This window comes from Neophocaena asiaeorientalis, unplaced genomic scaffold (assembly GCF_003031525.2).
Source record: "Neophocaena asiaeorientalis asiaeorientalis breed wild unplaced genomic scaffold, Neophocaena_asiaeorientalis_V1.1 scaffold119, whole genome shotgun sequence".
Classification (NCBI taxonomy): domain Eukaryota; kingdom Metazoa; phylum Chordata; class Mammalia; order Artiodactyla; family Phocoenidae; genus Neophocaena; species Neophocaena asiaeorientalis.
The window spans coordinates 1,215,535-1,240,282 of record NW_020175821.1 but is presented as its reverse complement, the minus strand read 5'-3'; the positions used below and the strand labels follow the sequence as shown (position 1 = coordinate 1,240,282).

At 37.5% G+C, this 24,748-nt stretch overlaps 1 protein-coding gene across 4 annotated transcripts in view; it reads right to left on the bottom strand.

Moving 5' to 3' along the window:
- The window catches only part of UBR1 (ubiquitin protein ligase E3 component n-recognin 1), a 159,061-nt gene that overhangs the window by 8,661 nt on the left and 125,652 nt on the right, over nucleotides 1-24,748 (bottom strand). For 3 of the 4 annotated variants that reach the window (XM_024732407.1, XM_024732409.1, XM_024732410.1), the window contains 9 exons: nucleotides 23,293-23,348; nucleotides 22,155-22,251; nucleotides 18,321-18,388; nucleotides 17,179-17,329; nucleotides 12,588-12,675; nucleotides 10,962-11,095; nucleotides 9,406-9,514; nucleotides 6,397-6,453; nucleotides 3,818-3,895 (listed from right to left, as the gene is read on the bottom strand). In XM_024732407.1, the coding sequence (XP_024588175.1) occupies nucleotides 3,818-3,895; nucleotides 6,397-6,453; nucleotides 9,406-9,514; nucleotides 10,962-11,095; nucleotides 12,588-12,675; nucleotides 17,179-17,329; nucleotides 18,321-18,388; nucleotides 22,155-22,251; nucleotides 23,293-23,348 (838 nt within the window). The remainder of the gene's footprint in view (nucleotides 1-3,817; nucleotides 3,896-6,396; nucleotides 6,454-9,405; nucleotides 9,515-10,961; nucleotides 11,096-12,587; nucleotides 12,676-17,178; nucleotides 17,330-18,320; nucleotides 18,389-22,154; nucleotides 22,252-23,292; nucleotides 23,349-24,748) is intronic. The other variant, XM_024732408.1, reaches the window with a different exon arrangement.

The window sequence follows — 24,748 nt, the reverse complement described above, 5'->3', positions numbered from 1 at the left end:
CATAGAGCATCATGGGTTTAAGCTCATGTTGTTCTCTTATAAAAGTAACTAACAGTTAATTCATACATGGTATTAGCAATGAGCACAATGTAACTTGCTTTTACTGCTTCTCACTAGTCTTTATCAGCCTGTATTTTTTTGATTTGAAAGTGATCAGTGAAAGAGAAGATGAAGATAAAAGGAAGTTTAGGAAACACTGCTTTAGAGTAGTGTTTAATCTGATTGAGGCAGGAGGAACATGGTGCCAGAAAAGGCTAAGGGGCTAAAAGGCTATTCCTCTTTCCAGTACCCAGGCTTGCACTTTGAGTCACAATGTTATCTGTTTTACTGTTATAATGAGCTTCCATATAAGATTGTGTTTGGGAAAAAAAAGTGTTCTTCAGTGTCATTTCAGTGAATGAATGTGGTCACCACACTGTAATGCGTGTAAAACAGTGTTTAAAGACACATGTATAAAAGATATTTCTAAGACTGCTACTTGCTTGGGAAGTTGAGAACAGTGCGGTTCCTGTACCAGAACAACTACTGATCTGGCAAGAACTGTCTGAAGCAATTATTCTGGGAACTCAAGAGTCAGGACAAACACTTGCAGTGTCCAGAGGAGTGCTTGACAAAAATGAGGCTAGTAAATTTCAGTGAATTTTGGCATTCTGTGTAGTGGTTACCATCCCTTATCCCCCAGCCCCACAGCAGGTAGCTATGGGGGTGGCTGCCCACAATCCTGGTGCAGCATGCTGGTGCCAAGGTGGGCAAGAGGGACCTTGTGTTCAAAAATTAGGGTTGTATGTTTAGTTTTGCCTGGCAGTTCACTGAGGGGCTGGCACAGAAACTAACCATTGTTTCAGCTCCCGTGGGCTGAAGCAGCTTCCTTGGTGGTGATGGTAGTAGAGGGGATTTAAAGAGGTAGATAGTCTTTATATCTTTTCTTCTCTTTTTTTTTTTTTTCTTATTGCGTCCAGGCATTTAAGGAAATCTCTGTCAGTTACTGGCTGACCACAGAGATAATGGAACAGAGATTTCAGTGAACACACAGCGAATAGAGTCTTTGCAAGAACAGTTTGGAAAAGTCACTAAAACAGATAACTACAGCCTTATCAAGCAACAATGGTAATTCCTGGGATGTGGTAAGAATCTGATTTCCAGAGTTATTATGTTACAATACTCAAAATGTCCCATTCTCAACAAAGCTTACAAAGAAACAGAAAAGTATGGCCCATTCACAGGAAACCAAAAAGAGACTGACAGAAATCATCCCTAAGGAAGCCCAGCCATGAGACATAATAAACAAAGACTTTAAATTAACTCTCCTAAATATGCTCTTTGAAAGAAACCATTAACAACAACAACAAAAAAAACCTAGTGGAAATCAGGAAAGTTGCAGGGTACAAGATCAACAGACAAAAATCAGTTGTGTTTAAATACACCAGCAGGGCTTCCCTGGTGGTGCAGTGGTTAAGAATCCGCCTGCCAATGCAGGGGACACGGGGTTCGAGCCCTGGTCCAGGAAGATCCCACATGCCGCGGAGCAACTAAGCCTGTGCACCACAACTACTGAGCCTGCGCTCTAGAGCCCGCGAGCCACAACTACTGAAGCCCATGCGCCTAGAGCCCGTGCTCTGCAACAAGAGAAGCCACTGCAATGAGAAGCCCGCGCACCGCAACAAAGGGTAGCCCCTGATCACCGCAACTAGAGAAAGTCCGCGTGCAGCAACGAACACACAATGCAGCCAAAAATAAATACATACATACATACACCAGCAATGAACAATCCAAAAAGGAAATTAAGAAAACAATTTCATTTACAATAGCTTTCAAAAGAATAAAATACCTACGAATAAATATAATCAAGGAGGGAAAAGTCTTGTACACTGAAAACTACAAAACATCACTGAATGAAATTCAAGCAGGCCTAAGTATAGAAGGCATCCATGTTCATGGACTGGAAGACTTAATATTGTTAAGAAGGCAATACTCTCCAAAGCAATCTATAGATTAATGCAATCTCTATTAAAATCCCAATTGCCCCTTTTGCAGAAATGAAAAAGCCAATTCTCGAATTCCAGTTTAATCGCAAAGGTCCCGAAATAGTCACAATATTGAAAAAGAAAAACAAAGTTGGAAAGCTCTCATGTTACAATTTCAAAGCTTACTACAAAGGTACAGTAATTAAAAAATGTGGTACTAGCATAAGGATAGACTTATAGACCAATGGAACAGAATTGAGAGTCCAGAAATAAACCCAAACATCTGTGACCAACTGATTTTCAAAGCAGGTGCCAAAACTATTTAATGAGGGGGAAAAAACAGTCTCCAAAAATGGTGCTGGGACAACTGGAAACCACATGGAAAAAAGAATGAAGTTGTACCTCCTACCTTATTCCAAAAATTAATTCAAAACAGATTCACAGCCTAAATATGAGCTAAAACTATAAAGTTATTTGGAAAAAACATGGGAATAAATCTTCATGATCTCAGATTTGGTAACAAATTCTTAGTTCTGATACCAAAAACACAAGCAACAAAAGAAAGAAACATAAGATGGACTCATACATCAAAGGACACTATGAAGAATATGAAAACACAACTTATAGGAGGAAATATTTGCAAATTAAAATCTAATAAGGGTTTAATATCCAGAAAATAAAAAGAACTCTTACAACTCAACAACAAAAAAGATAGTCCAATTATAAAATGGGCTTGGGATTGCCATATATACACTAATATGTATAAAATAGATAACTAATGAGAATCTGCTGTATAGCACAGGGAACTCCACTTTGCTGTACAGAAACTAATACAACATTGTAAAACAACTATACCCCAATTAAAAAATAAAAAAATAAATGAAAAATAAATAAACAAAATGGGCAAAAAACTTGAACACACATTTCTCCAAAGAACATATACAAATCTGTAACAAGCACACAAAAAGATGTTCAACATCCTTGATCATTAAGGAAATGTATATCAAATCGCAGTGAGCTACCATTTTCACCCACTGGGATCGCTTTAATTAAAAAACAAACAAACGAGAAAATAAAAGGTGCTGATGAGAATATGGAGAAATAGGAGCCCTCATACATTCTGGTGGGAATGTAAAATGGTGCAGCCATTGTGGAAGACAGTTTAATGGTTCCTCAAAATGTTAAACATAGGATTACCATAATGACCCAGCATTCTACTCCTAGGTATATATACCCAAGAAAAATTAAAATATATGTCCAACCAGAAACTTGTACATGAATGTTTGTAGGAGCATTATTTATAATAGTCAAAAGAGGGAAACAACCTAAATGCCCACCAATGAATAGATTAATGAACTTTGGTATATACATACAATGAAATATTATTTAGCCAAGAAAGGAATGAAGTACTGATACATCCTACAACTTGAATGAACCTCAAAGACATACTAAGTGAAGAAAGCCAGACACAAAAGGTCATAGATTGTATGATTCCTTTTATATAATATATCTAGAATAGGCAAATCCATGGAGACAGAAAGCAGATTATCAGTTACTACAGAATCGGGAAAGAGCGGGATGGAGAATGATTATTTAGTGGATGCAAGGTGTTTCCCTGGGGTGATCAAAAAGTTTTGAAATTAGAGAGAAACAGTGGTGGCACAACATTGGCAATACACTAAATGCCAATGAATTATACAAAATTGTATGTTATGTGATTTTCACCTCGATTAAAAAAAAAGGATTGAAAATCACTGTTACAGAGGATGCTCAGTGGTCACTTTTTAAAAATGTTTGCTAGTGGTGGTGAGTTTGCAAGCTCAAAAAAGTTTTAAATATATATTTCTTCTTACCTGAAATGAGAAGCTTGATTTAGGAGGCAGCTATAGTCATCAGGAAGCTCTATCAAACTATTTCTTTTTCTAGGGTACCTAGAAATATAATTTAAATGGCAATTTTATTTTATGAGTAAATAAGCCCAGATCAAAAACAGACCAAATAACAGAAGGAAGAATGTTTTAAAAATAATGAAAGGAGGGGAATTCCCTGGTGGTCCAGTGGTTAGGACTCTGTGCTTCCACTGCAGGGGGCATGGGTTTGATCCCTGGTCTGGTCGGGGAACTAAGATCCCACAAGCCGTGTGACGTGGCCAAAAAAACAGTTTAACGATTCATATTTGCAATCCATAGTAATTCCTACTGTTGACTAGATTAAATCTAAACTTTTCAGCCTAGAATTCCAGATCTTTCATCAGCTGGTTTCCTCTCCAAACCCAACTCCTACTATCTCCTAAGACTAAATTGTTCTAGCTATATTTCTATACTGTCTAGGAAGGTAATATAAAGTAGTAGTTAAGAACACAGACTTTGAAATCAAACAGGCCTGGTTACATATCCTAAATTCTCTGACACCTGACAAGTCACTGAACCTAATCCTGTATTTCCTGGTCAGTAAACTGAGAATAAACGTATTATACTTTCTCAATCATAGGGCACACCCTCAATTTAGTAACACATTTCCGGGGTGGGGGGAGGTGAGGAGAGAAACATTAAACACTCATGCTGATTTAAGAATGAATAGTATCAAGGAACCTCAAAGGGCTGTTGAGAACTCAATAAGATATTGAAGTGAAACATAATATACTTAGTACTTGTTACATGCTTGCAAATGTTATTCATTCTCACCATAGTAATATGACAAAAGCCTTGCATGCATGTCCTGGGGAAGGTCATCTGAATAACATGAAATTCTCTTCTCAAACCCCAGTCAATTCAAATTCTACTATAATCTCTTCTGTGTTCAGCTAAAAATTATCTCCTCTAAGGCTAAACTTACATCATTAAGAATATTTACTCTTTACATTTCTATAGCATTAACAGTATATTCCATATATTATTATACTGTATCTCATTTATGTACATAATTAGACTATAAACTACCTATGACCAAAAGCTGTATGTATTGTACCTTTTAACTCTCTCAGAGTATTTTAGTTTAGTACCATGCTAGGGAAACAGTAGATGTCTAAAAGGCACACAATGACTTCTGTGAGATTAATAGTGCTAAAATATGTACTCATCTTTTAAACTCTTCTTTTCTTGGTGATGTGAATACTACTGCATCTGAGCACAGGAGGTGGATCTATAATCTCTAAATCACTAAATTGGGTTAAGTCTTAGGCAGCAGCATATGCACATTTAAGGAGAAGCTGAAAGGAACTCAAGGGGTGAAAACAGATGAGAAAAGAAGGTAGCAAATGCACACTGTCTCACAATGTTTGCTTTAGCCATAAAAAAAAAAAAATTGTGCTGGTGTTAGTATTTAAGGCTGGGGTCAATTCCTCTGCTTGTTTATTGACGCAATGCAATTTGAATAAAAATCAGAGACTGTACATAATACAAACCAGGCCCTGGAGGGGACGCAAAGAAGATAAGCATGCGGTTCTGGCCACTGTTGAGTTTACTGTTCAGTGATTTACAGTGTTGGCTGGGACACACATACACACACATGAACAGACACATATGAGAGGATGTGTTAGGATAGGCTTCAGGGAGAAGGTAACATTTAAAATGGTCCTTGAGGGGGACTTCCCTGGTGGCACAGTAGTTAAGAATCTGCCTGCCAATGCAGGGGACATGGGTTCAATCCCTGGTCCGGGAAGATTCTGTGTGCCACGGAGCAACTAAGCCCGTGCACCACAACTACTGAGCCTGTGGTCTAGAGCCCGTGAGCCACAACTACTCAGCCCACGTGCCACAACTACTGAAGCCCACGTGCTCCAGGGCCCACGGACGCAACTACTGAAGCCCGCGCACCTAGAGCCCGTGCTCCGCAACAAGAGAAGCCACCACAATGAGAAGCCTGCACATCACAACGAAGAATAGCCCCTGCTCACCACTAGAGAAAGCCCGCGCACAGCAAGAAAGACCCAACACAGCCAAAAAATATAAATAAATAAAACAAAACTGTCCTTGAGGAAGAGATGGATTTTGAGTAAACCATAACTTAAGGGAGATAGGGGGGCTGAAGAAAAGTTTTGCTGGGTAGTCTCTAAGCTTATAGAAAGGAAGAGATGGGGAGGAGGGAATAGTTCTATTTATATCTTTATTCTCAAAAGGAAAAAAAGTGGTTTATATGAATACTGTCACTACCCTCTCATTTTAATACACTAGCAGCTCCAAGAAGCCTTTTAACAGGTATGCACTAGCTTAAGGTGCTGGTGGTGTCAAACAATTTAAGAGGGAAAGGACAGCCACTCCAAGAAAAAAATCAACTGTACGAAGAATCGAATTTCCGGCAAAGACCTAACAGAAATGTAAGAAACAATGTGCTGAGTGAGAATGAAGACAACAGAGTAGAAAGCATCCTCATCAACCAACTACTTTTGGAAACACAACTTGTAGATGGGGAAGGACTGAGAAGTAAAACCAACCTGACTATGGCGCTTTTTTGCTTCAGACAGTTTAGTAAGGCAGGGTCTGTACACCATCTATATGGGGAGCAGAGAGAAAAAGCAAATGGGTCATCACAACTTCAGTGGAATATTCATGGAGTCATCCTCTCCAAACCTCTCTGTCCCTTCTTTCCATGTGCCCTCTGCTAGACTTCTTTTACCTTATATCTTGTCCCCCTTTCTTCTCCCTTTCTTTTCTCCCCTTCTTTTTTCTATTTACCCCCCTCTTTTATTAATTTCTTTTTTAAAAGGTTATCTATTACTAGAAAAACAGAAACCACTCTGAGTATTTTAACAAGAGGGAATTTAATACTAGGAATTAGAAATAAAGGTGACAGAAGGGCTGAGAAGCCAACCAGGAGTCAAAAAAGGCAAGGCAACCCAAAGATTAGCCAATAACAGGAAGCTACTACCCTTCCCAGGCTGGAGGAACAAAATAATATTTTTGGAGTGGTTTTGTTGGAGCTCAGGGTCACTGGTGGATGCTAGAACTACAGTAGACTTGTCTGGTGGGAACTAGATGTTCTGACATCCAGTAGAACATCAGTAGAACTGACAGTAGCCATTGTCAGGGATGCCCCACAAGGCAGAGAGAGGTGGTCTAAACACAGGTTTCTCTCTTCCTCCTGACCTCCAATATCTTGCCAGTGCCTCCCACAGGCTGAAGCCAACAGACGAGGGAGACTGGGAAATATGGCCTACAGAGGTCAGTCCCCTGCCTTTCAGAGCAGACAATGAGGAAAGGCTCTGAGGCAAGCAGAGCCAGGAATGGTACAGACTTTGTTTCAAAGTTTGAATTTTTAACACTAAACTAAAATGGCAAGTTAAAAATGTATCGACTCCAACAATATAAAAGTAAAATTAGTATAACCTACTGTGATTGCATTCAACACAAAGCATGATACTGATTTTTTTTTTGGATTCATTTTTATCACACTGAAAATCAGAATACCTCATGTGAAATGAGAAAACACAAAAAAGAACCCAAAAGAAGAGGTGAGAGCACAGAGAAAGGTGTCAGGAGATGGGCGGACATTCACACAAATCCTGACATGGGCATGCAGGGAAAAAGACACTGATCAAAGAAAAAGGAGAAAGAAAAAGGGTAGAAAATTGAAAAGACTAAAGGAAATCAAGGGTGTGATACTGTGACTGATAACATTAAAAAAGAGACAAGCCCCAAATGGAAGTTACTTGTGCTAAGCCCACGTCCATCAAACCAAGACTTAACACCTAAACCTAATTGCAGTTTCAACCTTCCCCAGAAATGAAATCTTTACCCATCGGTCTGGAATTTCCTGGTCAGTACCAGTGAGGTAATCTGCCTAACAGATCCTTTTGTCCCGCAAAGGAAGGTTACCTTGCCTGAAATAATCCTTTTCTCATTTAAGACTTCCTTGTCCCACCTCCTTGCTGACTATAAAAGGCTCCTTTCTACTTGCTAGATGGGATGCTGCCCATTCATAAATCATTTAATAAAGCCAATTAGATCTTCAAACTTAATTTTTTTAACAATAATAAATATATTTGGTCTCTGACCCAGTTCCTGGCACAGACGGGTCAGCACAACTTCAGCACTGAGCTTCCAAAACCCTTGGAATTTCCAAAGTGATGTGAGTGAAAAAGGTGTCTTTTGTTATGTTAACAAAGTGGCTTTTGAACAAAAGGATGAGGGCTGGTAGCCAGGAGAACTAACCAGTGACTAGAGGGTTGGAACTTTCAGCCACCCCTTACCCACCAGCCTCTGGGGAGGGAAGAGGGGTGGAGGATGAATCAGTCGCCAACGGCCAATGGTTTACTCAATCACGCTTATGTAATAAAGCTTCCATAAAACCTCTAAAGGACAGGATTTGGAGAGCTTCCAGGTTGGTGAACACGTGTCGTTTCAGGGAGAGTGGTGTGCTCAGAGACAGAGTGTGGAAGTTCTGCTCCCTTTTCCTCATACCTTGCCCTATGTGTCTCTTCCATCTGGCTGGCCCTGAGTTATATCCTTTGATAAAAAACTGATGATCTAGTAAGTAAAACGTTTCTCTGAGTTCTGTGAGCTGCTCTACAGACTAATCAAACTATAGTCTTTTGGTGAGCACAGGTGACAACCTGGACTATGACTGGCTCTTTCTGAAGTATGTGGAGGTGGGGTCGTCAGTTTTACGGACTGAGCCCTTAACCCATGGAATCTGACAGCATCTCCAGGAAGACAGCATCAGGATTGAGCTGAATAGCAGGACACCCAGCTGATGTTGCAGAATTACTTGCTGGATGCGTGGGAAAAACAACCCGCCCCCCTGCAACAAGTATTGGAATTGGATGCCAGAATCTTTAATGGGGGAAATAAAGTAAGAGTAACACGATGAGAACTGATTATTAAAATGATGGTATATGTCAATTATATCTCAAAAAAAAAAAAGATGGAAAATGGTGGCAGCAAAGATAGGGTAAGGAGATTGGAGGTTTGGAGGGTAGAGAGTGATCAGAAGGGCCAGTAAGTAATGGGGTAGGAAGAAATTTTTAATTAAAAAAAGACACACTTTTCCACAGGAAATTTAACTAGATACATCTCTGATCTACCAAATGACCTTTATTTCCTCCTCAGTCACCCTGCTGAGATATGTGCTACCATATGAGATATGCTACTATTGTAGCCCCACTTTGGGTTCCTCCGATGTTTAACTGTGACTGTACTGCTGCTTACAACAGGACCTACCCTCACTCCACCCACACCCCACCCCATTTAAAACTGGGATGAGATAGCAGCTGTAGGGAAAATAAGAACCATGAATGGTAGTCATGGTGGAAGAAGCAGAAATTCCAGCTGCCCATTGCTGCTGGTCTTATCCCCAACTCCTTATGTGTGTGAATTAGGAATCTTGTATATTTTTGTCACCCCTTCAAACGATGCTAATCAATCTAAGAGCTTAGCAAATATTTTTAATTTAACATTTTCAAACTGTATAATAACTCAATAATGATATTTTAACCCCACAGTACCTCTGCAGGAGGGGCCTTACAGTATCCCAATATTTCTGGAAAAGCAGGAACAAATTTGTGGGTAAAGATAAATAGCTACAGAGTGCACTGTACTCTCCTTCTGCAGGATCTGCAAGGAAATAAAAATACGTTTAATAAGTACATTATTCTTACCTGGTCAACAGTAGAGTTTCTACATTGTTTATGCTCATTTCTATACTCTGTCTACACAGAGTATACTTTGTACTCTATGAAACTGTGGGTGACAAGACACAGTGATCCTTTTCTTTTTTAATTAATTAATTTATTTTACAGTGATCCGTTTAAATCTGATTGAGTCATTCTCCTGATCAGACTTCTCCAACAGCAAACCACTACAAAAATACAAAAGTCCTTATTGTGGCATAAAGGCCCTACCTGATCTGGACCTCATCTCCTACCACCCTCCCCCTGTTCAACAGGCTTCGGCCACTCATCTCTACTCTTCCTTGACTATGTCAAGCAAAGCCTTTGCAGTTATTGTTCCTTCTGCTTAGGAATACTCTTCCTTCAATCACCCGCCCAGTTCAACCCTATCTCCTTTTTCAATGTCCCTTTGCTCAATATCTCCTCACAAACAAGGCTTCCATGACTCTACCCCAGCATTCTCTACTCCCATGACCTGCTTTATTTTTCTTTGCAGCACTTATTACCATTTCACATTATACTATATATATTTATCTGTTTGTTTATATTTCATCTCCTCTCAATAAAAGAAAGGACTTTATCTTATCCATTGCCATACTACAGCACTGACTAGATAATATATGATTTTTTAAAAAATGAAAACAACAGATCTGTACTGACAACCACTTGGAAAGTAGCATCATATTTATACAGAATCAGAACAAACCTACATCTAACAAACCCTACTGAACTGAGTTCAAGATATAGAACCTTCTTAAGGCTGACCTGAGAAAAGGACAAAAGAAAGAATCTCTGAGCAAATTTGATGACTCTTCCAAAATCATACAAACCTTCTGATTTTTACCCATACAAAGCCACAAGGAAACCTTCTCACCTTGATGTAGATTTAACGCAAGTAAAGGAGAAAGGAAATGATTCTGTTACTCAAATACACATAGCCTTGGTTTATCACAACAGCCCTTTCCCAGCAGCATTTTAACTCTTTCATAATAGATACAGTCATATGTTCAAAATTCAAGAAACAGAGTATATAATAAAAATTTCCTCCTACTTAGCCAAACAGTTCTCTTCCCTTAAAAGCAATCAATCTTTCTAATTTTTTGTATACCTTAACCATTATACTCTGCGTGCAGGCATTTTGTAAGATCAAGTACAAAAACTGTACATAGATAGGAGCCATGAATAGGTTTTGCAGACTGTGAGGCTAATCTGGTTTCTGGCCTCACCTTTTACCTACACCAGGGCAGGGGCGCACACATGTTTGGAATGAACACTGATGAAAGAGGTGAGGAATGAAGTGGTTTTGCCTGCTCTCACCTTGTATTCCTGAGGTTGAAGGTAACAAAAAAAGTCTTTTATTTACTACTCTGTGATTTCATTTTCCTACTTACTGGTAAACAGTTCTTCAGGTGGAGTTACTCCAAGTAAATAGTGGAAAAACAATGCAGCACAGCGAAGATAAGGGATGATGCCATTCTTCAACGAGACCCATAAATACCAGCCAGGAATACCACACCCAATGCAGCTAAGAGGCAATAATTCCAGAAGAGAACAGAATACAGATCAGACTAAAATCTAGACTGTAAACACATCCCCTTTCAAAAACATAGCTAAGCATTAAATAATTTTTTATCCATTTAATTTTTAAATATTTAAAACAAAATATTTAACTAGCTAAAGAAAACCACAAATCTTGCATTTTTTACCAGGTAGATGTTTAAGGCAAAGAACTACTTTTTTCTTTCTCCTAACCCTTGTAATGAAATGTGGAGCAAATGTATTTAGCAATAACTAACCAAATCAGCCAAGTTAGCTAAAAAAAAAAAAAAAAAGTTAATACTTTCTTGATTTCTGTATTAAAATTGGTGATTTGCAGGGCAGTGAAACTAATCTATATAATACTATAATTTTACAACATAAAGAGTGAACCTTAATGTAAACTATGGACTGTAGTTAATAACAATGTATCAATACTGGTTCAACAATTTAACAAATGTACCACACAAATACAAGACATTAATAATGGAGAAATTGGTGGGGGGAGGGAGGAAATGGGATGGACACGCAGGCTCAGCGGCCACGGCTCACAGGCCCAGCCACTCTGCGGCATGTGGGATCTTCCCGGACCGGGGCACGAACCCGCGTCCCCTGCATCGGCAGGCGGACTCTCAACCACTGCGCCACCAGGGAAGCCCCTCTTTGTACTTTCTATTCAACCTTTCTGTAAACCTAAAACAGCTCTAAAAAGTCTATTAACATAAAAATAAATACACACGCACACATATTCAGTACTTAAACTAAAAGAAAAAGGTTGACTGGTGAAGAAGATGAAAACAAAGAGCAGAACTTGGCAGCAGATGAAGCGCTGCAGAGCACTCTGTTGTACTTTTGGTTTTAACCTCTGCATTGACAATATATTTCACATATTACTCACAGCTGCCTTAAAAAACCTCTAGGTAGTTAAGTGTATTAACTGTATGAATTGCTTTAAAAGGGCAAACTATTTTCAACTTTTTACATTTACTTAAATTCTAACTGCTGCATATTGTTAAAATTCTATCATCTTTTGCCTATGTTCCCATAACAGTTTACAAGAGTAAAGATGTGTCAAAACTTGTTTTAGACTCAGAAACAAATGAATGGGTAGGTTTTACTTTTTGTTATTCCAAAAGCCTTTTAACTGATTTTTAAAAACTGGAATTAAAATGGTTCAAAAGTTATACTGCCGGGCTTCCCTGGTAGCGCAGTGGTTGAGAGTCCGCCTGCCGATGCAGGGGACACGGGTTCGTGCCCTGGTCCGGGAAGATCCCACATGCCGCAGAGCGGCTAGGCCCGTGAGCCATGGCCACTGAGCCTGCGCGTCCGGAGCCTGTGCTCCGCAACGGGAGAGACCACAGCAGTGAGAGGCCCGCATACCATAAAAAAAAAAAAAAAGTTATACTGCCAAACAACTGAACAAAGATGTGGAATTATAAAAACAATACTGAAATAGACTGGACTAATGGACTGTTACTCACCCACTTGTATACTGAGAAACTTCTGCCAAGAAAGAAGATGCAGAACGAGCCTCTTCACTCTCTTCTTGAATTTGTGCAAGGGGGAGACCTGAAAAAGAAATTCTGAAAGATAAATCTATGAATTCACTATTCAATTTATCAATTAAACCTCAATTTCATGGTTCCAGGAAAATAAGCAATGTCAACTCAACTGAGGTTCTTTCCCTTGTTCTCAGTCTAAATTGTTGATCCTGAATATTAAAACTGTTACATAAACTTTAACAGTATGTTAGCTACAGAAACAAATAGGGCAGAATCACAGCCTTGCTAAACATGATGTTTAATAAATGTTTACCTCATTATAACATGACCAGGTAAATAAATTAGTGGTCATCTACCTGCTCTGGGTTCCTAGCTGTCCTGTCTAGCAGGTAGAAATTCAACCCCTAGAAAGGAAAGTAGGTTGCTGTTCTGCCTTCTTGCTCAAGCAAAGAGACACATAAAAAGAATCTTGTGGGGTTATTTTCCTCCATAATCTATCCTTAACCTTTAGTAGGACCATCCTAAACCTTTCCAGCAACTGCCACCTCTCCCACTTAAGTTAAAATTCTGTGTAAGCCATTGAAGTTCTCTGAACTTTAGTTTTATTGTATTAAAATGGGGATAAAAATGCCTATCTTCAGTCTGCTGCGAGGGATGGGTACAGCACATTTGAGTAGTACTCTCTTGTTTTAAAAATATTTTGTTTATCCATTAATTCATCTGAAAGGCCACAGTTAAAATTACCCTGAGTCCCTTACCTTGAATATTGCCAGTTCTTTTCCTTTTTCAATTAAGGTCTCTTTAGAAAATACACTTTTTTTTTTTTTTAAAGGAAAATATATCATGAACTCATACTGATATTTCCAATTTAAATGTAAGAGTTCAATATTTGTATATGACTTTTTTTCAGTATGAGGTAAATTTTACATACAATAAAATGCACAAATATTAAATGCACCATTTAATGAATTTTGACAAAGATCTTTTTACATTAATAAACTTTATTTTTTAAAGCAGCTTTAGGTTCACAGCAAAACTGAGAGAAAAGCACAGATATCCCATATACCCACTGTTCCCAAACACCTACGATCTCTCCCACTATCAGTACCATTCACCAGGACTGGCACATTTGTTACAACCTATATTGACACATCATTATCACCCAAAGTCCATAGTTTACATTAGAGATAATTCTTGCTGTTGTACATTCTACAGGTTTTTTTTTTTTTTTTGCAGTACGCGGGCCTCTCACTGTTGTGGCCTCTCCCGTTTCGGAGCACAGGCTCCGGACGCACAGGCTCAGCGGCCATGGCTTACAGGCCCAGCCTCTCCGCAGCATGTGGGATCTTCCCGGACCAGGGCACGAACCCGTGTCCCCTGCATCGGCAGGGGGACTCTCAACCACTGCGCCACCAGGGAAGCCCCATTCTATGGGTTTTGACAAATGTATAAGATGTATCCATTAGTATAGTATCCCACAGAGTAGTTTCATTAAACCCTAAAAACTCTCTGTGCTCTGCCTATTCACCTCTCTCTCCCCTAACCCTTGCCAATCACCACTGGTCATTTTACTATCTCATAGTTTTGCATTTTCCAGAATGTCATAGAATCATACAGCATGTTGCATTTTCAAATTTGCTTTTTTCACTTAGTTATATGTATTTAAGCTTCCTCCATGTCTTTTCATTGCTTCAGAGCTCATTTCTTTTTAGCACTGAAGAATACTCCATTGCTTGGATGTACCACAGTTTATTTATCCAGTCACAAGGACATATGGGTTGCTACCAAGTTTTAGCAGTTATGAATAAAGCTGCTATAAACATCTGTGTGCAGGTTTAGTGTGGACATGGGTTTTCAGTTCATTTGGGTAGATGCCAAGGAGTGTGACTGCTGGACTGCATGGTAGCAGCATGTTTAGTTTGGTTAAGAAACTGCTGAACTGTATTTCAAAGTGGCATGGGCTTCATTCCTACCAGCAATGAGAGCTCCTGTTGCTCTACATCCTTGCCAGTACTTAGTGCTGTCAGTGTTCTGGATTTTGCCCATTCTGATAGATGTATACTGGTATCTCGTTGTTGTTTTAATTTATAATTCTCTAATGACACCTAATTGTAAACATCTTTTCATATGCTTATTTGCCATCTGGATATCTTCTTTGGCAAGGTGTCTGTTCAGGTCTTTTGTCCATTTTTAATGAGATTGTTTGTTTTCTTACTGTTGAATCTTAGAGGAGTTCTTTGTATATTTTGGATAACAGTTCTTTATCAGATGCATCTTTTGCAAATCCATTCAACCAGTTTGTGGCTTATCTTCTCACTCTCCTGATAATAATCTTTTGCAGAACAGAAGTTTTGAATTGTAATGAAGTCCAACTTACCAATTATTTCTTTCATGGATTGTACCTTTGGTGTTGTACCTAAAAAGTCATTGCATACCCAAGGTAACCTAGGTTTTCTTCTATGTTATCTTCTAGGAGTTTTATAGTTTTGTATTTTTACATTTAGGTCTATAATCCATTTTTAGTTAATTTTTGGGAAAGGTGTAAGATCTATGTCTGTGTCTTGCATGTGGATATCCAGTTGTTCCAGCACCATTTGTTGAAAAGATTATCTTTCCTCCATTCGTCTTTGCTCCTTCATCAAAGATCAATTGACTATATTTATGTGGGTCTATCTGGGGGCTCTCTGTTTTGTTCCATTGATTCATTGGTCTGTTCTTTCACCAGTACCACACTGTCTTGATTCCTGTAGCTTTACAGTAAATCTTAAAGTCAAGTAGTATCAGTCCTCTGACTTTGTTCTTCTCCTTCAATACTGAGTTGGCTATTCTGAGTCTTCTGCCTCTCCATATAAACTTACAATCAGTCTGTTGACACCCAAAAAATAACTTGCAGGGATTGTGACTGGGAGATTATTTGGTTTTTACTTAACTTTTCTGAATTTATTCTTGTGTGTCTTCCTTCTTATACTGAAAATTTGGTTCCCAATGACATTAACACAATCACTTATTTGGTTTAAAAACCGCCTAAAATAATTTCAAAATAACAATATTAGTACTACTGATACCACTAACTGAGTTCAATTTAAGATTTTTTTTGTAGTTCTTCCATTATCAGAATATATCCTACTAGGGAAGTACAGTTGAAATACTGTTTTTAAAAGTCACTTAAGCAATTATTTTCTTGATACACATGTTAGGTTCATTTGTTGTTTTCAATTGTCAAAAAATTATTTTCACCATTTAGATTTTTTTTTTAGTTAAGTATAATTAGGGTTCTAAAATCAACCACATTAAAAAGACATTCACAAGAGTCTTTGCTCAAAGTATTGTACTCTTTACTTTGTCCTAGAGGCAACTCTTTTTAATCAGTTTTCGGTTTATACTTCTGTTGTTTCATTTATTAAAAAAATAAGCAAGTATGAATATATGTAAGAATGTATACACATGAATACACATAAAATACCTCACACAAAGGTATATACTAAAACTAGTGTTCTGTACCCTACTTTTTTCACTTAATAATATATCCTGGAGATCACTTCTTCAATAGATCTTGTTCATTCTGTTTTATAGCTGCACAGCATTCCATTATATGGATATACCATAGGTCATTCAACCAATCTCCCAGTTTTTTGCTATTCCAAATAATGCCACAATGAATAATCTGTGCTTATATCCTTTCATACTTTTGCCAGTAGAGCTTTGGGGTAGATTCCTAGAAGTGGGATTGGTGGGTCAAAAGGTAAATGCATATGTAATTTTGCTAGATACTGTTCTAAGGTCACTTTAATTATCTGTCCTCTAAATTATTTGAACTTTCAGTAGCCTTTATTGATCACTGATACTCAAAACCCAACTTTGCTTTCTATTAAGAGCAGAGTCTATAAGGACAACTATACCACAATTCCATGATATTACTCATGTATCCTCAAATGAACATTCATCCAAAAAATATTTATTGAGTTCTTACTGGGTATAACAAAAGTTGCTAGACACCTGAAGCTTATGAGGGAACATTTTGAAATTTGAATGTTCCCTATTAAAGAAACAGTAGGCAAGAAGGAGCAGGGAGAAAGGAGAAGCAGGGAAAGGAGTGGAACAACAGTAAGATATAACTATAAAATAAGACACTATGTGATAACTGCTATAAAATGAACAAAGTACTATCATTCTAGCTGGAGGAATCAAGAATGTTTCATAGACAGGCTTATCGAAAGGCTGAAAGAATTTAGGTAGGAACAAACACTGGAGAGACTAATCCTCAACCTTGAGATTGGGGAATTTGAAAAAAAAAAAAGAAAGGGAAAAGCAGATCCAAATGGTCTCCCTGTATACCTAGAGAGCAGCTGCAAGTTAGAGAATCAAGTGGTTGACCTAATTATTCCTGTCACAGTTCTTCTAACCTTTCCGTTTAAACAGCATCCGTAAAGAAACAAATGAACAGTCATTCAATAAGAGACATAATACAGAACTTAGAAATATATAAAATGATTAATCACAAGCATAATTTATTTTGCCAATAAATCATGGGCAAATATTATTTACAGTTAACAACTGATGGGAGCTTTACCTGTGTCTGTGGTTAGAAGTATCTGAAGCATGTGTGCCATGGTGATCAAATGGAAGAGATAAAGGTGGTTATAGGAAGAACTAATTGATGAAGGCTGCAGATCAACAGCATCATCCCAATACAAGGATGGGAATGCTAACACAGTACCCACCTATGAGAGAAAATGGACATCAACATGGGTAACAACAAAGACCAACACAAGTTAATCTCATAACTAAATGTAAAGAACACCAGATCCTGCACGTTTGTGTTTTTTTTTAATAACCACCATATTTTTCCTATTTATTCAACAAGATATTTTATAATATAATATACCACAAATAGAGGACAAATGTCATCACCAAACAGATTTAACCCTTTGCTGGGTCTACTTATTCTAGTTCTAGGTAGTGGTCTCAACCCTGCGGTTTCAAAAGATTCAACATTACAATCACTTGGGGAGCTCTTAAAATAACACTGATACACAGGCCCCACCCCAGTCCAATCAAATCATAATCTCAGGTGGTCGGGCCCATTTACCAGCATTCTTTTCAAGGTTCCCCCAAGAGATTCCAAAAGATAGGGAGACAACCACTGGGTAGAGGATACTGGCTAACCTTGCATCCACAAACTCCATGCTCCCAACTTCACCATGGCTCTTTCTAGAGAACTCGCTTTGAAGGAATGGAATCTTCACAGGGATGGAAAAGCTGTGCAAGAAACTCACAAAACAGTTGCCACCTAACCATAGGTGTTTTGGGGGAAGCCTGGATGCACCCATGGCCTGGTCCCTATCACGAATAATTAATGATTTTAAGACAGCTCACCCCATCATTCACTGCTTAGAATGTAAACAAGATGAGGAAAAGAGGAAGGGGGAAAATACATTATTAGAAAAAGTTTGCTTGTATAGACACTAACTAAATATAATCAACTAGAATAAGACCTATTACAAACTAAAGGGTAAATGTGGTTTCATTTTTAAAGTGATTTTCATGGTCTCAGTCAAATCTGTATCTATTTGTAAAGGGAATGGACAAAAGAGACTAAACTTTGAACACTGATAATTTATAATCTTGAACAAAGAGCATAAATTTCAATGAGGAAAACACACGAAATTCTAAGCTTGAGTGACTAAAAAAAAAAATTTACTGAACACTTACCAAAACATGAAATAGATCTACAGATAGAAGGCAAGGTGTAGCTTCTGATTTTAGGTTAGGAAGAACAACTAAAAAACAAAAAAACCTTAATGTAATTCAGTCAGTCATAAGCAATGTAGTTAAATATAATGCAAGATCTAAAACAAAAATTTAACAGGGTTATAATACAGAAACTGATAAACTGGTATATCACACCTTTAAGATATAGGAACCATAATTAAAGATAAACTAAACTGAGAAAAGGCTCTAAAAAGCCCTGGATGCAATTTAATGGTTGAAATATAAGACACGGGGCAAAGGGTAAATAAACTAGGATGACTGAAGTAAGAAACTGTTTGATAAGTATTTGCTGAATGAAAAAGAATTCCTTTTGTACAATGTTCCCTACCACTTTTTCCCCCCTAACTACGCATTTCTAAATGTTCTGTGATACATAAAATACGTGAACAATTTGGGGTTTGGAGCAGGGAGAGCATGAAAAGCACTGTAAATGAAAGGAGTATGGAGATGATCCTCCTGAATTAAAATTAGATAATGGTTTATATGGGCTGATGAATGGAAGGAAATGCAGACAGCTCAAAAACTTTGTCTTTCTGATTTGATCAGTCTCTAAATTTGGAAGTCAGAGAAAGAGTGACAAGGAAGTGAAATCAAGAATTCAAAACAACAGTAAGGGTTTTGTATATATAAAAATGAGGGAATTAATTTATTTCAATAAAACTATTATTTGTTTAAAATTCAGACTAGGGGCTTCCCTGGTGGCGCAGTGGTTGAGAGTCCACCTGCCAATGCAGGGGACACGGGTTTGTGCCCTGGTCCGGGAAGATCCCACATGCTGCGAAGCGGCTGGGCCTGTGAGCCATGGCCGCTAAGCCTGCGCGTCCGGAGCCTGTGCTCCGCAACGAGAGAGGCCACAACAGTGAGAGGCCCACGTACCGCAAAAAAAAAAAAAATTCAGACTAGATGAATTTCTCAACCCCAAATCCAAGGTTCTAAACAAAACCATAAAAGTTAAGAGCATGGGCTTTGGAGTCAGACAGAAATGGGATGCAGTACTTCCTGCGACTATTTGTCATAAGCAAGGTACTTGACTTCTCTAAGTCTACAGTGTATACAAGATTGTTGAGAGGTTCGTTAACATGTGCATTAAAAGTACTTATCCTGAGCTTGGCATACAGTAATCGATAAACGCTATTAATATTGGCTTTAAAAAACAAAGTGATAACAGGGCTCTGCCATTAACTTGCTATGTTAATAGCTAAATAGCTATAAATAAATAAATAAATCTTCCATTTATGCTAAATTAAATATCTCAGCAAAACTTATGTGATATAGCAGGAAGAGCATAGGTTTTATGGTCAGGCTTGGATTCAAATATTAGTTCTGCCTCTTTTTATGACCTCGGTCAAGTCAAATAACTTCTCTGTGCCTCAGTTTCTTCATCTGTAAATCAGGAAAATGATAATTTCCTTGAAGAATGGCAGTTCAAAGACATGATTATATAAAAAGATCCTTGTACAATGCCTGGCACATACATGGCAGTGAGCATTGTATGTCCTGTTGCTACTGCAGAATCAACATGTTACAACATTATTCATCACCTTTCACACAAAACAGCTCTCTATTGTGGACTTTCTGGACTTCCCTATTTCTCTCAATAATCTAGTTACTCATTTTAATTCAAAATCTTGCCTCCACCCATCACAATCCCCTCCCTAATTTATGCTACTACATGCAGATGCATGTTACCTTTAATTTTTCCTTTTTCCAATCCAACCTATACAATATCAAATTAACTTTAGAATATTATTGCTCAAAATGTTTCAAGAATTCCCAATAACTTGAAGAATAAAGTTCAAACTTCTCATTGGGACATTTAAGATCCTCTATTTTTATCAAAACAACTTCATGCTTCTCTATGTATCTACAGGTGCCACTACTCCTATCAAACTTGCCTAACTTGAACATATCACATGCTTTCCTACCTCCTCAATCTGTTTAAATTGTGCCCTGGGCTTAGAATGCTGTCTCTGTTCCTCTCAGCTTATCTTTATGGACCCTGTTAGAGGAAAAAAACAGCAGAGCCCCACAGTGATCCCTTCCTGTCTCAATTCTTGAAGCATGTATTCTTACCATATATCTGGCATTTGGCTACATTATAATGTGAGTTTTCACAGAGGTTCTGCTTCTTTAATTCAATCATAAGCCTTACAAATGGCAGGGACCGTATCTTCTGCCTCTATACAGAGTTTATAGCCCTAACACCTTGCAAATAAAGATGTTCCTGCTAATAAATTTTCACATACCAAACTTTTACATAAAGGCACAAAGCTACATTACAGAGCAAAAGCACATCAATTCTATTAGTTACTGCCAATTAGAGATTATGCACTATTATTTCAGTTTCTGCTATCTGTGATGATGTTAAATAGTCTCTTTGTTTGGTGCTTATTTTGACGTGTTTTAAACAGTATAAATCCCATAACGTGTGATGAATGTAAAAGCAGGGAGACTATTTGGAAGTGCTGGTAAAACAAGGTATCCAAATTATAACTGAAATGAAAAGAGATGCCAAAAAATTAAAAAACAAGACCAAAATATTACTGTGCAAATAGGATAAACTGTTAACAACAGGAAGAGGTCCTAAGAATAAGAAGCATGTTTAACACACGCAAAATTCTGGGCCTGTGCAACTGACCAATAAGAGAAAAAGTAAATGAAAAAACAGAAAAAATTTAAGTGTGTAGCTAGGGAACAGCATTAATATTAGATTCCTATTAGCATGAGATTAATTCAGGAGATAGCTGGAAATAAACTTGAAGATATAAAACTTGGCAGGGTAAAAGTTCTAATGAAATTTAGGTGGCAGATTTGTGGAGCCATGGAACCCCCATGTCATTAGAGTGACAGAAAGCTGCCCAGGAAGAGCTCCCTAAGAAGCTTGTGGGAATCAACAAGGAGGAAGGTGACCTGTTTCAACAGACTTTCAAGGTAAAGTAACTGGTCAATTTTGGGGGAAAAAGCCTGTTAGATCAGCTAGAAAAACACTATGCCTGGCTTTAAAGCTTAAAAAGACTGAATGACTCTCTTATTTGGTAGAAACATACCTAGGAAGTGCAAGCTTAAACCTCTTTACCTGTGACATATTGAACTTACGAATAAAAAGACTTATAAAAACAGTCTTTTTTAAGCCTGACCTATTTAGACGCAAAGGAGCTCCTGTAGTACAAATACCTAAATGGAAATGCAGACAACCAAAATGAAAGCCAAATCATTCTACTACTGTATAACCTCTAATCTCTCTTTTTGTTTTTATATTGAGTACCATATGGGCTTAATTTCTAGCTTGTTAGAATCTAAAAAAAACCCCAACTCAGCTGTTATAGCCTGTCTCTCAAAGAAAAGGGCATGCACGGACCTACAGTCTGAGATTACCACACTTAGCACTTCTATTATTTTTATATGACTTTGATACACACCAGCAAAACTAAACATATTTTTAAATGTTCTAGCCACATCACTGCTCCCTTTTCGAACCAGACTGAGATACAAGATGTTAGTGATTGTGGATGTTGGTTCAAAAAGGCCCCTAGGTGGGTATAACCGATACACGTTGACAACATTTGAAAACACTTGGCTTTAAAAATAAGATTGCAGGTATTAAAGGGGCAGCCATGTGTTTTGTTTTCTTTTTGTTTTTTCTTTTGTAAGGCTGTGGTAATGAGTATCCAAAATTAGTGCAGTGTGTTGTTTCCTAATAAAATACACTGCCAGAAATGCAATGGGAAAAGACACATAAATAACATAATAATAATAATTCAGAGAAGACTCTACCTGATAGAAGACGAATCAGATGTTTCTGTATCAGGACCTGAGAACAGGTAATCCTTTGTGCAATGGCAAACTGCATTAATGCTTTTAGACCATTATGCTAGATTGGAAGAGAGGGGAAGATAAAAAGATAAGGGAAGATAAAAGACCTAAGTCATTCAATGTAAAAACCAATCCCAGTCTGCAAGAATTAGTGCAGACTTACTATATACTTTACATTCTTGCAAATTTAGTTACAATATTTTTAATACTTCTAAAAAGTTTTATGACTTCACCGAATTTTTTTAATAGATCTTCCCATGACAAAGAGGTATTAAAGATATAATCATCTCAATTCTCATTTAAGTACTCATTTTCCCCAGAGTCATTCTCTTAAATATCTGGCCTAAATTATTCTATTGAGGCCTGTGCAAATAAACGTATTTACAGAAATTCTAAAATGATGGCAGAAAATCACTGAATTCAGGGAACAGATCTTCTGCTTCCCAGATGGAAGGATGGGAACTATAGGGAAGCACATCGTGGACTCCAAGTCCCCTGTGTCAGCTATCAGATAATAAGAGAGAAATGGCTAGGAAGTAGGTGGTCTAGGGAATCCTGTTACCCAGTTTGTTTTCACAGGGCTACTGAGCACATTTCTTAAGTACTGTTTTTCAGGGTCCCCAATGTTATGAGGCTTGGGCCTGAGGCAGGAGTATAGTTATACAGAGTCAGGATCTGCCCATCAAGGAGTCATGGTTTAGTTTTATTCTTGAATTCAGTATGATGATTTATCTAGAGCTAAGCCAGCATTAATACTTAATATTACATGATGGTACAAAATTAGTGAGAAGGAAAAATGTAAGAGACACTAGGGTTCTGATTTGGAAATAAACAGAGAAGGGGATAAAAAGTAACCAAGTATCATCAGAAATCTTTCTGTGAATTACATTTAACCACTAAGATTGAGAAAACTCTCCAAAGTGTATAATGTTGGCCTTTCAGTCTCCTATGAGACTGAAGGAGCTTTTTTTTTTAACAGAATTCTGCTAACTTTTACAGAAAAAGGAGTGAATAAAGATTTTTTTAAATGATAAATTTACTGTGGACTCCCTAAAAAAGCATACCATGAGTTACACGTACCCTGCTGGAATACACATACCTGTCTATTTTGAAGTGCTCCAAACAAAGGTTTTCTTTCATCTCCCAAGAGGTTTTCTCAAAGAGTAAGAAAAACAAAAATGATAAATTCTGAATACTGCTACAATTGTATACTTGGTTTCTGTCTATCAGATGTTCTTTAACTAATCTTATTTTTGACCAGATGCTTTGCACTTTTCCCCTTCAAAATTTCATGTTTAAGTCTATGCCAAAATTTCCCCCCCACCCAATTTTTTAAAATATTTATTTATTTATTTATTTTGCTGCGCCGAGTCTTAGTTGCGGCACACGGGATCTTCGTTGCTACATGTGGGCTCTTTTAGTTGTGGCATGTGGCACCGGGTCAAACCCGGGCCCCCTGCATTGGGAGCACGGAGTCTTAACAACTGGACCACCAGGGAAGTCCCCCAAATTTCCAAACTTTTGAGTGAGAGAATACTACAGAGGCAAATGTAGATCATTCACAAATTGCTACTACAAATAATAAAGTCCCTGCAGCAATCAATAAAGAATACCTGGGGGCTTCCCTGGTGGCACAGTGGTTGAGAGTCCGCCTGCCAGTGTAGGGGACACGTAAAAAAAAAAAAAAAAAAAAAAAGAATACCTGGGAAAAACAAAGCATTCTGGTTCATTTATCCTCCTTTAAAAAAAAAAAAATTTCTATGCAAAAAAATTTTTTTCTTTAATTGAAGTATAGTTGACTTACAATATTATATTAAGTTCAGGTATATAGTAATTTGATATTTTTACAGATTATACTCCATACAAAGTTATTATAAAATACTGACTATATTCCTGTGCTTTGTATTACTTCCTTGTAACATTTATTTTGTACCTAGTAGTTTGTACCTCTTAATCTCCTTCACCTATTTTGCCCCTACCCCTACCCCTCTCCCCTCTGGTAACCACTAGTTTGTCCTTTGTATCTGTGAATCTGTTTGCTATATTTGTTCATTTGTTTTATATTTTAGATAGCACATATAAATAAAAACATACAGTATTTGTCCTTCTCTGCAAAAAATTTTTAAATAAGTAATTTTTTTAATATAGTAAAACCTATTTTGTTAAAAAATAATACATAAGACAGACGTAAGTAACGTTATTGCTCTTTTAGGTACTATTAAAAAACAATTAGATTTATAGGATAAAAAGATGAAACTGAAAATACCAAAAAAGCATGGGTTCAGAAATATATTTTGCCTTGTTGGCTAGGGTATTTATTACTAAATTACTCTTATTTTCACTGATCCTTGGTAGCAAACACATCTGTGAGAGTGGAAGGCTTATTTCTTATTTTCTTTTTGCATTTTTTTATCATGTATTTTTTCTTATTCTAGCTTTGAAGAAAGCAGAAAAAATAGAAAAACAGAACTGGCTAAAAATGGACAAAATTTTGGCTAATCTAGACACCATTAAACACAAAATGCGATAGTTAAAAGGTCAGTATGAACTAAATC